The following is a 19,613-nucleotide window of genomic DNA, read 5'->3' on the forward strand; positions in this document are numbered from 1 at the left end:
ACCCCTAAACCTAACCCTAAGTTAAACCCTAACCCTAAAGTAACCCTAACCCTAACACCCACTAACTTTAACCTAATTAAAATAATTCCAAATAAAAATTACAATTAATACCTAAATTATTCCTATTTAAAACTAAATAAATACTTACCCGTAAAATAAAACCAATCGGCTAGATTTAGAGTTTTGACGGTAATGACCCGCATAGCTAACCCTGGCTTTTTTTTCCCCGCACCTTTTAAATACCGCTGGTATTTAGAGTTCACAGAATGGCTGCGTTTTCAGTGCGTTAGGCTCCAAAAAGGGAGCGTAGAGGCATATTTACCGCCACTGCAACTCTTGATACCAGCGGTGCTTACGGACGTGGCCAGCTTCAAAAACGTGCTCGTGCACAATTCCCCCATAGGAAACAATGGGGCAGTTTGAGCTGAAAAAAACCTAACACCTGCAAAAAAGCAGCGTTAAGCTCCTAACGCAGTCCCATTGATTCCTATGGGGAAACACTTCCTAAGTCTGCACCTAACACCCTAACATGTACCCAGAGTCTAAACACCCCTAGCCTTACACTTATTATCCCCTAATCTGCCGCCCCCGCTATCGCTGACACCTGCATATTTTTTTTTAACCCCTAATCTGCCGCTCCGTACACCGCCGCAACCTACATTATACCTATGTACCCCTAATCTGCTGCCCCTAACACCGCCGACCCCTATATTAAATTTATTAACCCCTAATATGCCGCCCCCAACGTCGCCTCCACCTACCTACAATAATTAACCCCTAATCTGCCGACCGGACCTCACCGCTACTATAATAAATGTACTAACCCCTAAAGCTAACTCTAACCCGAACCCTAACACCCCCCTAAGTTAAATATAATTTAAATCTAACAAAATAAATTAATTTTTTAACCCCTAATCTGCCGCTCCGTACACCGCCGCAACCTACATTATACCTATCTACCCCTAATCTGCTGCCCCTAACACCGCCGACCCCTATATTAAATGTATTAACCCCTAATATGCCGCCCCCAACGTCGCCTCCACCTACCTACAATAATTAACCCCTAATCTGCCGACCGGACCTCACCGCTACTATAATAAATGTACTAACCCCTAAAGCTAACTCTAACCCGAACCCTAACACCCCCCTAAATTAAATATAATTTAAATCTAACAAAATAAATTAACTCTTATTAAATAAATTATTCCTATTTAAAGCTAAATACTTACCTGTAAAATAAACCCTAATATAGCTACAATATAAATTATAATTATATTGTAGCTATTTTAGGATTTATATTTATTTTACAGGTAACTTTGTATTTATTTTAACCAGGTACAATAGCTATTAAATAGTTAATAACTATTTAATAGTTACCTAGTTAAAATAATTACAAAATTACCTGTAAAATAAATCCTAACCTAAGTTACAATTAAACCTAACACTACACTATAAATAAATAAATTAAATAAAATACCTACAATTATCAACAATTAAACCTAACACTACACTATCAATAAATTAATTAAATACAATACCTACAAATAAATACAATGAAATAAACTAACTAAAGTACAAAAAATAAAAAGAACTAAGTTACAAAAAATAAAAAAATATTTACAAACATTAGAAAAATATTACAACAATTTTAAGCTAATTACACCTACTCTAAGCCCCCTAATAAAATAACTAAGAACCCCAAAATAAAAAAATGCCCTACCCTATTCTAAAATTAAAATAGAAAAGCTCTTTTACCTTACCAGCCCTGAAAAGGGCCCTTTGCGGGGCATGCCCCAAAGAATTCAGCTCTTTTGCCTGTAAAAAAAAAACATACAATACCCCCCCAACATTACAACCCACCACCCACATACCCCTAATCTAACCCAAACCCCCCTTAAATAAACCTAACACTAAGCCCATGAAGATCTCCCTACCTTGTCTTCACCACACCGGGTCCCGATCGGTCCAGAAGAGCCTCCGATGTCTTGATCCAAGCCCAAGCGGGGGGCTGAAGAGGTCCATGATCCGGCTGAAGTCTTCATCCAAGCGGGAGCTGAAGTGGTCCATGATCCGACTGAAGTCTTCTATCAAGTTGCATCTTCAATCTTCTTTCTTCCGGAACCATGTTCATCCCACCAACGCGGAACATCCATCTTCACCGACGACTTCCCGACGAATGACGGTTCCTTTAAGGGACGTCATCCAAGATGGCGTCCCTCGAATTCCGATTAGCTGATAGGATTTTCCTACCTTAATTACGATTGGCTGATAGAATCCTATCAGCCAATCGGAATTCGAGGGACGCCATCTTGGATGACGTCCCTTAAAGGAACCTTCATTCGTTGTCTAGTCGTCGGAAGAAGAGGATGGATCCACGCTGGAGGTCTTCAAGATGGAGCCGGTCGTCATCGGATGGAAGAACATAGAAGATGCGGCTTGGATGAAGATGTTTGCCGGTCCGGATCGACTCTTCTGCCCGAATAGGATGAAGACTTCTGCCGGAAGATGGAATTCTTTAGCCGCCGCTTGGATCCAGACTTCAGCCGGAGGATGAACGTCACTCTTCAGCCCCCGCTTGGGCTTGGATGAAGATTTAGGAGGCTTGGATCAAGACTTCGGTGGACGGATCGGTGAACCCGGCATGGTGAAGACAAGGTAGGGAGATCTTCATGGGCTTAGTGTTAGGTTTATTTAAGGGGGGTTTGGGTTAGATTAGGGGTATGTGGGTGGTGGGTTGTAATGTTGGGGGGGGTATTGTATGTTTTTTTTTTTACAGGCAAAAGAGCAGAATTCTTTGGGGCATGCCCCGCAAAGGACCCTTTTAAGGGCTGGTAAGGTAAAAGAGCTTTTCTATTTTAATTTTAGAATAGGGTAGGGCATTTTTTTATTTTGGGGGGCTTTGTTATTTTATTAGGGGGCTTAGAGTAGGTGTAATTAGTTTAAAATTGTTGTAATATTTTTCTAATGTTTGTAAATATTTTTTTATTTTTTGTAACAGTTGTACTTTAGTTAGTTTATTTAATTGTATTTATTTGTAGGTATTTCATGTAATTAATTTATTGATAGTGTAGTGTTAGGTTTAATTGTAACTTAGGTTAGGATTTATTTTACAGGTAATTTTGTAATTATTTTAACTATGTAGCTATTAAATAGTTCTTAACTGTTTAATAGCTATTGTACCTGGTTAAAATATTTACAAAGTTGTCTGTAAAATAAAAATAAATCCTAACATAGCTACAATATAATTATAATTTATATTGTAGCTATATTAGGGTTTATTTTACAGGTAAGTATTTAGCTTTAAATAGGAATAATTTATTTAATAAGAGTTAATTTATTTCATTAGATTTAAATTATATTTAATTTAGGGGGGTGTTAGTGTTAGGGTTAGACTTAGCTTTAGGGGTTAATACTTGAAGTTAGGTGTCGTTGAGGTTAGGGAGGGCAGATTAGGGGTTAATACTATTTATTATAGGGTTATTGAGGCGGGAGTTAGGCGGATTAGGGGTTAATAACTTTATTATAGTAGCGGCGAGGTCCGGTCGGCAGATTAGGGGTTAATAAGTGTAGGTAGGTGTCGGCGATGTTGAGGGGGGCAGATTAGGGGTTAATAAATATAATATAGGGGTCGGCGGTGTTAGGGGCAGCAGATTAGGGGTACATAAGTATAACGTAGCTGGCGGCGGTGTGCGGTCGGCAGATTAGGGGCTAAAAAAATGTAATCGAGCGGCGGCGATGTGGGGGGACCTCGGTTTAGGGGTACATAGGTAGTTTATGGGTGTTAGTGTACTTTAGAGCACAGTAGTTAAGAGGTTTATGAACCGGCGTTAGCCCAAAAAGCTCTTAACTTCTGTTTTTTTTCTGCGGCTGGAGTCTTGTCGTTAGAGTTCTAACGCTCACTTCAGCCAAGACTCTAAATACCAGAGTTAGAAAGATCCCATTGAAAATATAGGATATGCAATTGGCGTAGGGGGATCTGCGGTATGGAAAAGTCGCGGCTGGAAAGTGAGCGTTAGACCCTTTAATGACTGACTCCAAATACCAGCGGGCGGTAAAAATCAGCGTTAGGAGCCTCTAACGCTGGTTTTGACGGCTACCGCCAAACTCTAAATCTAAGCGTACGCTAGCTACAATATAACTAATAGTTATATTGTATCTAGCTTATGTTTTATTTTTATTTCACAGGTAAGTTTGTATTTATTATTAACTATTTACTAACTACCTAGTTAAAATAAATAAAAAGTTACCTGCAAAATAAAACCTAACCTGAGTTACACTAACACCTAACATTACAATAAAATTAAATAAATTAAATAAAAAAAAAATACATTTATGTAAATTACAAAAAATAATAAACACTAAATTACACAACATAAAAAAAGAAATTATCAAAAATAAAAATAAATTACTCCTAATCCAATAGCCCTATCAAAATAAAAAAGCCCTCCCAAAATAATAAAACCCCTAGCCTAAACTAAACTGTCAATAGCCCTTAAAAGGGCCTTTTGCGGGGCATTGCCCCAAAGAAATCAGCTCTTTTACCTGTAAAAAAAATACAAACAACCCCCCAACAGTAAAACCCACCACCCACACAACCAAACCCCCAAATAAAAACCTACCTAAAAAAACTAAGCTCCCCATTGCCCTGAAAAGGGCATTTGTATGGGCATTGCCCTTAAAAGGGCATTTAGCACTTTTACATTGCCCAAACCCTAAGCTAAAAATAAAACCCACCCAATAAACCCTTAAAAATCCTAACACTAACCCCCGAATATCCACTTACAGCCAATCAGAATTCAAGGGAAGCCATCTTGGATGAGGTCCCTTAAAGGGAACCTTCAGTGTATGGATGGGATCGTATTAAGAGGATGCTCCGCGCCGAATGTCTTGAAGATGGAGCCGCTCCACGTCAGAAGGATGAAGATAGAAAATGCCTTCTGGATGAAGAATTCTGCCCGCCTGGAGGATGACTTCTTGCCGCTTGGATGAAGACTTCTCCCGGCTTCATTGAGGACTTCTTGCCGCTTGGATGAAGACTTATACCGGCTGGATGAGGATGGATGACCGGTCTTCCAAAACTGTAAGTGGATTGTCAGGGGTTAGTGTTAGTTTTTTTAAGAGTTTATTGGGTGGGCTTTATTTTTAGCTTAGGGTTTGGGCAATGGGGAGCTTATGTTTTTTTAGGTAGGTTTTTATTTGGGGGGGGAGTTGGTTGTGTGGGTGGTGGGTTTTACTGTTGGGGGGTTGTTTGTATTTTTTTTTACAGGTAAAAGAGCTGATTTCTTTGGGGCAATGCACCGCAAAAGGCCCTTTTAAGGGCTATTGGCAGTTTAGTGTAGGCTAGGGGTTTTATTATTTTGGGGTGGCTGTTTTTATTTTGATTGGGCTATTAGATTAGGAGTAATTCGTTTTTTTATTTTTGATAATTTCTTTTTTTATTTTGTGTAATTTAGTGTTTATTATTTTTTGTAATTTAGATAAATGTATTTTTTTAATTTAATTTATTTAATTTTATTCTAATGTTAGGTGTTAGTGTGAGGAAGGTTAGGTATTATTTTACAGGTAATTTTGTATTTATTTTAACTAGGTAGCTAGTAAATAGTTAATAACTATTTACTATCTAGTCTACCTAGTTAAAATAAATACAAACTTACCTGTGAAATAAAAATAAAACCTAAGATAGCTACAATGTAACTATTAGTTTATTTTACAGGTAAGTATTTAGTCTTAAATAGGTAATATTTAGGTAATAATAGTAAATTTTATTTAGATTTATTTTAATTATATTAAAGTTATGGGTGTTAGGGTTAGACTTAGGGTTAGGGTTAAGTTTAGGGGTATTTATTTAGTGTTAGTGATGTGGGAGGCCAGAGGTTTAGGGGTTAATAACTTTAGTATAGTGGCAGCAGTGACGTTTTGGAGGACGACTTCTTGCCGCTTGGATGAAGACTTCTCCCGGCTTCATTGAGGACTTCTTGCCGCTTGGATGAAGACTTATACCGGCTGGATGAGGATGGATGACCGGTCTTCCAAAACTGTAAGTGAATCATCAGGGGTTAGTGTTAGTTTTTTTAAGAGTTTATTGGGTGGGCTTTATTTTTAGCTTAGGGTTTGGGCAATGGGGAGCTTATGTTTTTTTAGGTAGGTTTTTATTTGGGGGGGGAGTTGGTTGTGTGGGTGGTGGGTTTTACTGTTGGGGGGTTGTTTGTATTTTTTTTTTACAGAAAAAAGAGCTGATTTCTTTGAGGCAATGCCCCGCAAAAGGCCTTTTTAAGGGCTATTGGCAGTTTAGTGTAGGCTAGGGGTTTTATTATTTTGAGGTGTCTTTTTTTATTTTGATTGGGCTATTAGATTAGGAGTAATTCGTTTTTATTTTGGATAATTTCTTGTTTTTATTTTGTGTAATTTAGTGTTTATTATTTTTTGTAATTTAGATAAATGTATTTTTTTATTTAATTTATTTAATTTTATTCTAATGTTAGGTGTTAGTGTAAGGCAGGTTAGGTATTATTTTACAGGTCATTTTGCATTTATTTTAACTATTTAGCTAGTAAATAGTTAATAACTATTTACTATCTAGTCTACCTAGTTAAAATAAATACAAACTTACCTGTGAAATAAAAATAAAACCTAAGATAGCTACAATGTAACTATTAGTTTATTTTACAGGTAAGTATTTAGTCTTAAATAGGTAATATTTAGGTAATAATAGTAAATTTTATTTAGATTTATTTTAATTATATTAAAGTTATGGGTGTTAGGGTTAGACTTAGGGTTAGGGTTAAGTTTAGGGGTATTTATTTAGTGTTAGTGATGTGGGAGGCCAGAGGTTTAGGGGTTAATAACTTTAGTATAGTGGCAGCGGTGACGTTTGGGGCGGCAGATTAGGGGTTAATAAATTTATGTAGGTGAGGGCGACATTGGGTGCGACAGATTAGGGGTTAATAAGTGTAGGTAGGTGGCGGCGATGTCGGGATGGCAGATTAGGGGTTAATAAGTGTAATGTAGGTGGTGGTGATGTTAGGGGCAGCAGATTAGGGGTGTTTAGACTCTGGGTTTATGTTAGGGTGTTAGGTGTAAACATACATTTTCTTTCCCCATAGACATCAATGGGGCTTTGTTACGGAGCTTTACGCTTCGTCATTGCAGGTGTTAGGCTTTTTTTTAGCAGGCTCTCCCCATTGATGTCTATGGGAAAATCGTGCACGAGCACGTCAAAGCAGCTCAAAGCAGCACTGGTATTTGTGTGCGGTATGGAGCTCAACGCAACCATATCGCCCACAAACACCGGGTTTTTGCAAACCTGTAATAGCAGCACTATTAAAGGTGAGCAGTGACAATAGCTTGCAAGTTATTACCGAGCCACTCAAAACGTAAAACTCGTAATCTGGCCGTTTATTTTTTACATAGAGATGTTCAAGTGATTTTTTTTTCTTAGCTTTTTACAATTATAGTGCATCACTATTTAGCATATTAGTATTATGTACTTAGAAGTTATTTTGCTTCTATCTTAAAATTCTGAAAATGACAAGGTCAGAAAACAACCACAGACTATAACAGGGCATGGCTTGTACTGGTGATTTGTACATTTACAAAGCTGACTTGAGCATGCTATTTCTAAAATATACCTCAAGCAATATTTAATGAAAGCTGATGTGATATTAAGTCAAAAGCAAAATGTTTTTTATAAAAATTGAAGGGCATCCTATGTAATTTACCCAACTTTAATCTAATATTTAGTGATTTGCCTGTAGATATTTAAAAAAAATATTTGTATTTCCCCATTTTCTCTCCATTTTAGAAAAAAAGGGTTTACTGACTTAAAGTGAAAGTAAATCCTAGCGTTTTACAAATGCTAGGATTTACTATTGAAACAAATAAAGGGGACTTTCATTGCTTGGCGCCCATGGGAGCCGGATTTACCGCATGGCTATTGGTTAAGAGGTGAAAACACCCCTTAGCCAATTTTTTTTTTTTGCCGTGGGCTGCTGTACAAGGTAAAAATGGCGATCGATTGAATTAAATAAAAGAGCTTTCTCCATGAAGTATCTTATACTTCATGAATGAAAGTCCCTTTTATTTGTTTCAATAGTAAATCCTAGCGTTTGTAAAATGCTAGGATTTACTTTCACTTTAAAATGTATGATTACTAGGAAAAGTTAATATTTATTTTGCTCACCTTGCAGTAGCAGATGGTGTTATCCGAACACCTCTACCTCGTATTACTTTTCCTTGATTTGAATCCTCAGACCCATTTAAATAAGAAAGTTCCCTTAATTGTTCTTGTCGAATTTCATCATTATAGTCCTACAAAAAAATTAAAATTGAACATAAGAGAACAGAAAAAAATACTAAAACATTTAAAGGTATCCAAATATATCTGTACATGTACAGGTGAAGCAAAATATTGTTTCATTTCTTTAACCATATTAACTGAAAATTAATAATTGATCTTAAGAAATGAACTCAAGATTAAAGGGACACTGGACCCACATTTTTTCTTTCGTGATTCAGATAGAGCATGCAATTTTAAGCAACTTTCTAATTTCCTCCTATTATCAATTTTTCTTCGTTCTCTTGCTATCTTTATTTGAAAAAGAAGGCATCTAAGGTTTTTTTTGGTTCAGGACTCTGGACAGCACTTTTTTATTGCTGGATGAATTTATCCACCAATCAGCAAGGACAACCCAGGTTTTTCACCAAAAATGGGCCGGCATCTAAACTTACATTCTTGCATTTCAAATAAAGATACCAAGAGAATAAAGAACATTTGATAATAGGAGTAAATTAGAAAGTTGCTTAAATTTTCATGCTCTTTCTGAATCACAAAAGAAAAAAAATTGGGTTCAGTGTCCCTTTAAGCAATGTTTTTTCTACATATTCAAAATTGTTTGCTTGTAATTTTATTACATTTTTCTTTATTCAACTCAACTAACATCAGAATTATAGATAAATAATAGTTGTAGATAAAATAACACTTTTTAGAATTTTATAGACAAATTTAAACCCATTAATTTGGAGCTAAAAATAGAAATTTAATATTATGTCATGGAAAATATTGTTTTTGTGATCTTAACCAAAGTCAGCATTGAAGCAACATTTGATAGAAAGTGAGGCTTTAAAATGTTTCTGCTAGATAGCTTGGTACTTAATACCATTTTGTCCCATTTCATTAAAGGAACAGTCTAGTCCAAAATAAACTTTCATGATTCAGATAGGGCATGCAATTTTAAACAACTTTCCAATTTAATTTTATCACCAGTTTTGCTTTGTTCTCTTAGTAGTCTTAGTTAAAAGCTAAACCTTGGAGGTTCATATGCTAATTTGTTAAACCTTGAAGGCTGCCTCTTATCTGAATGAATTTTAACAGTTTTTCACCCCTAGAGGGTGTTAGTTCATGTGTGTCATATAGATAACACTGTGCTCACTCATGTGGAGTTACCTTGGAGCCAGCACTGATTGGCTAAAATGCAAGTCTATCAAAAGAACTTAAATAAGGGGTCAGTCTGCAGAAGCTTAGATACAAGGTAATCATAGAGGTAAAAAGTATTTTAATATAACTGTGTTGGTTATGCAACACTAGGGAATGGGTAATAAATGGATTATCTATCTTTTAAAACAATAACAATTCTGGTGTAGACTGTCCCTTTAACACTGAATGCTTGTCTTCTGCAAGTAAGACAGTGATTTCAAGTTTTTTCATACATTTTAATTGATAATTTGTTTTAATATTCAACATTATTAGCACATGATATGTATTCCTAAAGAAAAAGTAGAATACTCATAGTGCAATAACTATAGGTTCCCATTCCAAAGTGTTTGAATCTTTACCTAAAAAATCCTGTATAGCAGTTCTGTGTTTTTCAAGTGATTTCAAAGTTATTCCAATATATAAATTAAAATAAATACAAAACATCCATGTTACATGCATAATATTTTGATGTTTACAATGGATTATTGATGTTGAAGGAAGCAAAAGATATTCCGTCAAAATAAAAGTAAAACATGAAAGATAATTGATTAAATATTGACATTGTGCTCATATTTATTGTGTTACCATTGGTTGTAAGAGAACAGTGCGGGATCTATAATTTTGTGTGACCTTTAGGATGGTTTCCCCTTAGGTTTGAGGTGGTTTTGTGGCATTTCACAACAGTTAGGTACCAGTAGCTTGTGGCCATTAGAATTTGGCGCAATTTAAGTCTTCCAGTAGCTTGTGGCCACAAGCTACTGGAAGACTGAAATTGTGCCAAATTATAATGAGTATAGAGCAGAAATCAGCTTGAGAAGCACTGACAACTCTTGAGAAAGCCGGGGCTATTATCCGACAAAACGCGTTGAGTACCCGTGGAAGGTTGGCATGACTGATGTGTGCCATAAGATGGGATTTTGGAAACCATGCTTATCGCAATTGCGAGTACAGACTTAATCGAACCAGACTGGAACCGTCTTCTGATGCAAGGTACTTGTGTTTTGGGGCTTTTATCTGCTCACGTCTAGTAAGTGCATATGTACTAGCGTGATTTTTAACTATTAAAAAGCTACTACCTTTAATTGAGGACTGCACTATCTCCCTTTTGTGTTTAATAGCTACTTCTTTATGGCTTGTGGAGGAGGAACCCACGGGCATGTGATCAGCAGCATTCCCTGGATAGATTCATGATGTGTGGAACCTGATTGAGAGTGATTCACTCTATTAAAAGGAACTTTTGTGTATGTAATTAGCGCTGCTAGTATTGTTGTTTGTATTTACTAATAATAGAAGTAAATTGGAAAGTTGTTTGAAATAACATGTTATATCTGAATTGTGAAAGAAAACAAATGTGGCTTTTATGTCCCTTTAAGCTTTCTCCATTGTATAGGAAGATATAAAAACATGAATCAAAAGTGAATAGCAATGATCCTGTTTTTCATGTTTTATTTAATCATTTTCATTTTAAATAAAGATCCATATTTACAATTTAAATTACAAATTCTAAAACATGTAATAAACAAGAATGTTTTTACTTAGTGTTTTATATCAAGCAAACCTCTACATTGACAGCAAATCAATTTATTTTTTGCATGCATGCACATTTTTAATTTAAATATTTTCTTTTCTTCACTTGATATTTGGCTCTTCATGATAATACTGCAAGTCTTCAACACCCAAATAAGCATGAAATGGTGATATTTCATTTGCTTCTATGAATTTCAATTTCAAAAGCAGTTAGAGGGGTTACTGAGAATACACAGCTATTCTAAGATAGGAGACTGCCATTGCAATCTGGCTACTCTTTTAATCAACAAATAAAGAGGTTTAGAAAATACATAAAAATATGATTTACTTTCATCAATAGTAAGTCACAAAAGGTAAAGGTTGTAGCAAAACCTCAACGGAATTTCCACATAAAAGAAAAACACAAAAAGTTAGACTCCTTTGAGCCCACAAATATGAGACATGAGTTTAATTATGTACAGAATACAGATTTTTACAGAAACTAGCAATCAGAGAAATTGAATTGGAAATCAAATCCTTTTATAGTGTACTGGTAGAATTATGCAAAATCCCTAAGATACATTAGTACATATAAACTCACAAATAATAACAAAATAACAAAAAATGCAGCATAAAAAATATCAGCCTTAATACTGATAACTTATAATTAACATATAAACAATTATATGTAGTGTATAAAAAGAAGCCTTAAAGCAAGTGGATGAAAACTCATTAAAACTTTATGGTAGAAATAAACGTAATGCCTTATATAGTGGTTCTTATAAAAATGGATATTATTATTATTATGATTATAACTAAAATACTCTGAAACAATATATAGGGGCCAATTTCTCAAGGGCTGAATGGACCCTGATGCCCCTGTTTCTGCGCGAGCCTTCAAACAGCAGTTATGAAACAGCAGTCTTAGTACCGCTGCTCCATAACTGGTCCGCTGCCTCTGAGGCTGCGGTCTGCAATCCGCCCGATCTTATACGATCTGGTTTAATGACAACCCCTGCTAGCGGCCAATTTGCTGCAGATCTGCAGGGGGCGGCATTGCACAAGCGGTTCACTAGATCTGCTTGTGCAATGTTAAATGCCAACAGCGTATGCTGTCGGCATTCAGCAATGTCTGTCGGACATGATACGCTACAGAGTATCATGTCGGACAAACAATGATAAATCGGCCCCATAGACTCAAACTATATTGTAAAAATGGAACAGTTCTCAATATTTCACACAAAAAAAGATAAATACTTTCATATTGCTACAGAAATAACTGAGAGTCAAATTAATGCAGCAGTTTACAATCTAGAATAAGGATGTAAAATCGTAAAGGTAAGTACACTCACTAGAGCACTAATTGTGCTAGAAGTAAACTTTTTGTGCGTGTCAGGTTGCGCTGGTATTAGCTCACGCTAACCTGACACACGCAAAAAGCCGAACTTATCGAGCACTATAACCTATCCCCCATAGAAGTCAATGGAGCAAAAAAGTTTTAAAAAAATCTGACACCCCCTCTCACACAAACTCGATCGCATATTCTCAAGTGCGCTAAACCGACATGAAAATATGAATATTTCACATTGCAATATTCTGCACATAGCAGAATATGTTCTATTTATTCATAAAAACATATTTCTACATATATATGATGGTATTTTGGTACAATATTTATCTATACCTATATATATATATATATATATATATATATATATATATATATATATATATATATATATATATACATGATTATATAGAGGTAATATATATATATATATATATATATAGAGAGAGAGAGAGAGATAGATATAGATAGATAGATAGATAGATAGATATGAATATCTATTTAGAATACAAAAAACATATTCTGCTATGTGCAGAACATTGGAATGTTAAATATTTACAGTAAATACACAGTATAACACTTTATTAATTATGAATGTTGCATAAATATGTTTTTTCAATGTTTTTATCTACTTAACTGCAAAGGGCTCCAATGCACTTCTATGTATGTCTATATATGTCTGCATATATATTTATATGTTTATACATGTCTGTAATTACATATATACAGATATAAATACATAAATACACATGTACACATATATAGACATAAATAAATACATACATATCCAACTTTAGAGATATGTATATATGTATGTATCTCAATACAGCAGCCCTTTGCCTGCCATTTTTTTCTAACAACATCTGATATCTTTGAGCCTTTATAACTTTTGTGTGCAATATTTTTTTAAATAATTTTGTGTGCAAACGATCATGAAAGTCCAATAACCCTTGTGCGCACATTTTTGCTCTCCACTCGTAATCTAGCCCTATATGGGTTTAAGTGTTAAGTTTCTTTAAATTAAACAGTGTAAAGAGAGTGAATATTTATTAATTGGAAAAGAATGGGGGGCTACAAGACCGGGAGGCCTATTTAACAAATGTATTGCTGACCTGATCCGACAATGCGGATCAGGTCCGCAAGACATAGCTGAATGCGGAGAGCAATACGCTCTCCGTATTCAGCATTGCACCAGCAGCTCTTGTGAGCTGCTGGTGCCACGCCGCCCCCTGCAGACTCGTGGTCAATCGGCCCGCAAGCAGGGGGTGTCAATCAACCCGATCGTACTCAATCGGGTTGAATTGTGGCGATTCCTGTCCGCCTGCTCAGAGCAGGCGGACAGGGTTATGGAGCAGCGGTCTTTGTGAAACATGGGCCGTCAAGCTACATTCAGAGCTTGATAGATAGGCCCCAAAGAGTTTACTTACACAGGTCCAAATTTAGGGATAGATTACAAGTGGAGTGCTAATTTATCTATCTATCTATCTATCTATCTATCTATCTATCTATCTATCGGATTAACATAATGACATTATAATAAAACAGGAAGGAATAGCTCTAACAGTAATTGCATTATCTGGTCTCTGGACTCAGAAACTACCTGAGTTAACCCCTGCAATTCCAGTGAATAGTCTGTATTGTTATAATGTAGTCTATAACAGAGGGGTACAGGGCCCAAATGGACTTCGGAAAGGAGCATTCCCTCACAAGTAAAATATTACCATGCAGTAAACTAATGCTCAAATTCCTTGTAGCGGCATTGCCGTTACAATAAGTTGAGGGACCAATAGTTTCCTCAAGGTGACATCCCAATAGGGAGGAACGTAAGCCAACATGAACAGTGAGAGATACGGAAGCAAGGCACAAGTAGAAAGAGACAGATGTGACCACTCTCACTGCATGTTTTGATGAAAACAAAATAAAACACCAAAATGTTATTTCATGATTTGGATAGAACATACAATTTTAAACAACTTTCCAATTTACTTTAATCTATTATTAAATTTGCTTCATTCTCCTTTGCTGAAGGAATAGCATTACACTACCGGCAGTTAGATGAAACATCTAGTTAGCCAATCACAAGTGACAAATTTGTGCAGGCACAAGTGGCCTGCAGGTAGAAAGGCTCTCAAGCTTACAATCTAAAGGAGAGGGAATTGACACAGAAGGTAAGGGAGAAAAAAAATGTCTGATATAAGGCTGAGTGAACTGAGAGCGAGTGATGACATGGGGGGGGGGGGGGGTGTGGTGACTGAGCAAGTGAGATTAGGAAAAGTGTAAAAGAATGTGGTAAAATATCAGTACAAAGGCTGTGAGTCTGAAGTGGTTTCTCTATCCTGGATTATCAGTGACAGCTGCACATAATTACTGTTAGGTGTGTATATATTAAGGTAAACAATAGGGTGGGTGGTGGTTGGGAAGGATTGATGGGTTTGTGCTTGCAAATCTGGAGTCTGAGGTAAGGTGTGAGGCTTGTAAAATGTCTTTGCAAATCTGGAGTCTGAGGTTAGGTGTGAAGCTGTGGAAAGAGAGAGGAGTGTAAACATGGGAGGAGGGGTTTGGAAACAAAGATTGGAGACAAAGATTGGAATATCACAATGAGATTTAAAAATAATTCCATCATAGCCCAACAGAAATAAGGAATAATTGCACTCAGTAGCTTGATTGGAGAGAGGCCAGTCAGGTGAATTACCTTGCAAATCTGGAGTCTGAGGTTAGGTGTGAGGCTTGTAAAATGTCTTTCCAAATCTGGAGTCTGAGGTTAGGTGTGAGGCTTGTAAAATGTCTTTGCAAATCTGGAGTCTGAGGTTAGGTGTGAGGCTTGTAAAATGACTTGGCAAACCTGGAGTCTGAGGTTAGGTGTGAGGCTTGTAAAATGTTATTATAAACTAAATATAAACTTTTATGAGAGACGCACTACAAGAAAAAGATATATTTTAATTGTGATATTTTACTTTCTGTTTATTTTAACTACATAGAATAAATATATATTTTTTTTAAAAAAAATACTCTGTGATAAGGAATTCTCTTATTTTATAGAATAGTTACTATATTCATGGTGAGTTCTTGCTTTTTTTAGTGCCACTTATATTATTCTTTTTTTTTTTTTTTTTTTTTTTTTTTCAAAAGGTTTATTAATTTTTTACATCAAATACAATTCTAAACAATCAATCTTTCCGGATTTAACAAGGTCATAATATAACATTTTCATAATCTATACTTTCTGTTTCAACTAATATTAAATAAAAAAATATGTTTGCTATACCTTGACCACAGAAAAATTAAATCTTATAGGGAGGATACCTGTCAATGCAACATAACAATCATAATAATATAAAGAAGGTATTCCTTTTTCCCCTTTCTATTATCAAGGAGAAAGAAAGAAGCAGCAAAAACTAATAAACCTCCTGTCCTTTCTCCTTTTCAACCACAGAAACAACACAAAGAATCTATCTATCTATATTGATACCTTTCCCCCCTAGATTCTATGTAAGAGATAATAATTTTGGATTTATAACATCTTAAACCGCATAAAAATAATTAAATCTCTCCCAACAAAACAAAAAAAAAAAAAAAAAGAAAAAAAAGAGAAAAAAAGAAAACCCTTCTCTCCTCTTTCCCCCCTCTCTGTGTTTTAAACTAGTCAGGCTCTTCAAAGAGCCATTCCCCTCTCAATCTACAATTTTCCATATAGATTGTATTTTTAACATTTCCAATTATTTTCTTCTGCTCTTCAATCTCCCTAGTTTTAATCCAGCTCCCCCATTTACTGAAGAAACGTGTTGTATTGATATCAATTTGGTATAAAGTATCTTGTAGTTCTATAAGAAATTGGTGATGAATATTTTCCCCAAGATTCCCAAAGGAGGGTGATTTAACCTGTTTCCATTCTTTTAATATAAGATTCCTTGCTAACAAAATTATCATCGTTATAAATTTCCGATTTTGTAGCTGTTCTTTTTTATAGTGGAAGAAAAAGATTTGTTCTGGTTGTAAGAGCATTTGAGTTTGATAAACTTTGCTCAACCAGTAATTTATCTTTCCCCAAAATCTTTGTATCTTAGGGCAGAGCCAGAAGCTATGGATCAAATTTGTCTTTGATTGTCTACATTTAGTACACAGCGTTCCTTCCCCTGTACCACCCCATTTGGCAATCTTCTCAGGTGTGATATACACCATCCACATTAACTTTACATGCTGTTCATGCATAGGGATAGCTAGTGATGCTTCCTCCACTCTCTCCACACTTTTCAATATTAGTTGCGTGGTTAGATTCGGAAAATACAATTCCCTCCATTTTGCAGTTCCAGTTTCAATATGTTGTTTGTGGTTTATATTATTTATTAGATTATATAAAAGAGATATTGAATATTTACCACTTTTAATAAGATTAATTACCGGAATTAGTGGTGCAAGATCCCAGTTATTCCCTTGTATTTGTATTAGTTTGAGGCAATAATGCCTGATTTGTAAAAACGAGAAAAAGTGTTTCTCTGAGAGGAGATATTTATTTTAATTGTTTCGAAATCTTCAACCTGAATAATACCCTGGTTGTTTTTTGTTAATTGAATAACATTAGATAATCCCTTTTCTTGCCAGACTGAGAATATTTTAGAGGAGAGACCCTGTTTGAATTCTGAGTTTCCTTTGATAGATAGATAACATGTTGCATAGGGATATATACCTAAATGTTTACATGTTCTGTGCCATGCTACAACTGTGTCCCTAAACAAATCTATTCTTTTAACATAAGGTGGGAGATTTTTAACCTCTAGATGAAGAATATTTTTTAAATATAAAGGTTTTATCAGTCCACTCTCTATATCTGGCAAAGTAAAATGATTACTCTCCAAGAGCCAATCTAGAGCAATCTTTGTCACTGCCACCAGGTTGTATATTATTAAATTAGGGAGACCCAGGCCCAGATATTCTTTTTTAAGTATTAATTTTTGATGGCTAAGTCTGGGCCTGCTATTCTTCCATATGTATTCCTTAATTGCCTGGTTAGATATCTTGATCTCATGTTTCCGAATTAGAAAAGGAATGTTCTGAAAAAGGTACAATAGCTTTGGGAGTGCTATCATCTTGAGCAGGTTCACTTTACCAGAGAGAGAAAGTGGAAGAGAGGTCCATCTTTTAAGGGTTTCACAGAATTGTCTAATACCATTACCAATGTTCAAAGCATACCATTCTGAAGGATCGTTAGATATTTTAACCCCCAGATACGTCATATATTTAGTTACTTCTTTAAATATTTTTGTTTCTGATTTTTGTTTTTTTTGAAGCCATAATACTTCAGATTTAGACTGGTTAATATGATACCCTGAAAAAGAGCCGTAATTTTCTATAATCTGGCACATTTTGTTAAAGTTTTTATTTGAATTTCTAGAAAATACCAATAGATCGTCTGCATAGACTGCTAACTGTATTCTCTTACCACCCACCTCAATCCCTTGTATATTGTTTCTCAGAGCAATCAGTAAAGGTTCCAAAGCAATATTAAAAATTAAGGGCGATAGAGGGCATCCCTGCCTTGTCCCTCTTAGGAGGGGGAAGTAGGGTGTTTTGTTACCATTAATGATTATCGCAGCCCTAGACTCACTATACAGTTTCTTGATTAAGTTAAGACTATTACCTGTATATACAAATTTTATAAGAGAAGTAACAAGGTGGTCCCATGTAACAGAATCAAAGGCTTTGCTTGCATCCAGTGATACTATTGAACTGTCCTATTTGTTAGCTTTTTTATTATATTTATCATTATACCACTGGTCTGAGATTGTTAAAAAGACTTTCCTTAAGTTAACATTTGAAGACCTTCCTTTCATGAAACCTGTTTGATCCAAATGTATTATTGTGTCCAGTGAAGCCTGTATCCTTTTAGCTAGTATACTAGTCATTATTTTGTAATCAATGTTGAGTAGTGAGATGGGCCTATAAGAGTCTATTAGTTGTGGGTCTTTTCCTGGTTTAGGTATGACTATTATTGTGGATTCATTAAAGTCAGCTGATGGTTCCAATTGTCCATTCCAGAGTCCATTCAGCAGAGCATTTAATGTAGGAGTTATTTCCTCTATAAGAATTTTGTAAAATTCGGATGGAAGACCGTCCGGACCTGCCGCTTTGTTGTTTGCCATTGTTTTAATTGTTTGTCTTATTTCATTTTCTGTAATAGGTTCATTAATTTTTATTAGACAATTACTTTCTAGCTTTGGAACTGTCAAAGACTTCCAAAATGTCTCCTTTATAGTAAGATTAATATGCTGTGCTGAGTAGAGCTCCGTAAAGTATTCAAGGAAGGCCTTTTGTATGTCCTCTGTCTGGGTCCATATATGATCTTTATTTTTAATTCTTTTTATGAAACTTTTGGTTTTATGATTTTTGTCAATTCGTGCTAAAAAACTGCCCACCTTGTTACCATACCTATAAAACTGTACGCAAGATTTTAAATTTTCTCTAATTTCATTTTGCATAAGATAGTTGTCTCTATCTTTTTTAGCCTGAATATATTGTTGCCAATTATCTGCAGTTTTTGCCTGGATATATCTAGAATATTTGTTAATCACACAATTAGTTATCTGCTTTCTGTATGCATGTGTTTTTTTATTTTGTTTTATTTGATATGCCAGAATTTCACCTCTTAATACAGCTTTCGCAGCATTCCAGTATATATGAGTTTTATCAAAAGAACTGTTGTTAAACTGTTTATATTCAGCCCATTTAGATTTTAGAAAATTTGTGAACTTACTATTTTTTGCTAAATATTTTGGAAAGAAGAACTGATTGGATTTCCGGCTCTTTTGTTGGGGATCTAATGTGATTGAGATAGGGGCATGGTCTGATATAGTTATTATGTAAATAAATATTTCCTGAATACAATCTGTTAACTTCTCTGAAGTAAGGAAATAATCTATTCTAGATAAAGTTTTTTTTTTATTTCGAGAGGCATGTATATTCTCTTTCATCAGGATATCTAATTCTATATATATCAATTAATTTTAGATCTTGCTGAAACCTCTTTATAAGAAGGGACTCTCTTTTTCTTCTCGCTATTGTAGATTTATCTAATAATTTTTGCCTTGTTGCTTGCTCAGCATTGCCTCTACTTCTGTCTACTATAGTATTGGGAGCGATGTTAAAATCTCCTCCAATAATTATGGTATTTGTGGAGTGTATTAGCAGCTTATCACGCAGACTTTGCCAGAAGTCTATATCCTCCTCATTTGGGCCATATACATTGCAAATAACAATCTTCCTATCCGCTATTTCAACTTCTAAAATGATATA

The 19,613-nt window shown here is 35.2% G+C and overlaps 1 protein-coding gene across 1 annotated transcript in view; it reads right to left on the reverse strand.

Annotated features, from left to right (window-relative positions):
- KHDRBS2 (KH RNA binding domain containing, signal transduction associated 2) overlaps window positions 1–19,613 on the reverse strand; it is a 1,203,795-nt gene that overhangs the window by 430,451 nt on the left and 753,731 nt on the right. The window contains exon 5 of the mRNA XM_053710406.1: window positions 8,180–8,307. Within this exon, the coding sequence (XP_053566381.1) occupies window positions 8,180–8,307 (128 nt within the window). The remainder of the gene's footprint in view (window positions 1–8,179; window positions 8,308–19,613) is intronic.

This window comes from Bombina bombina, chromosome 4 (genome assembly GCF_027579735.1).
Source record: "Bombina bombina isolate aBomBom1 chromosome 4, aBomBom1.pri, whole genome shotgun sequence".
NCBI classification, from domain to species: Eukaryota; Metazoa; Chordata; class Amphibia; order Anura; family Bombinatoridae; genus Bombina; species Bombina bombina.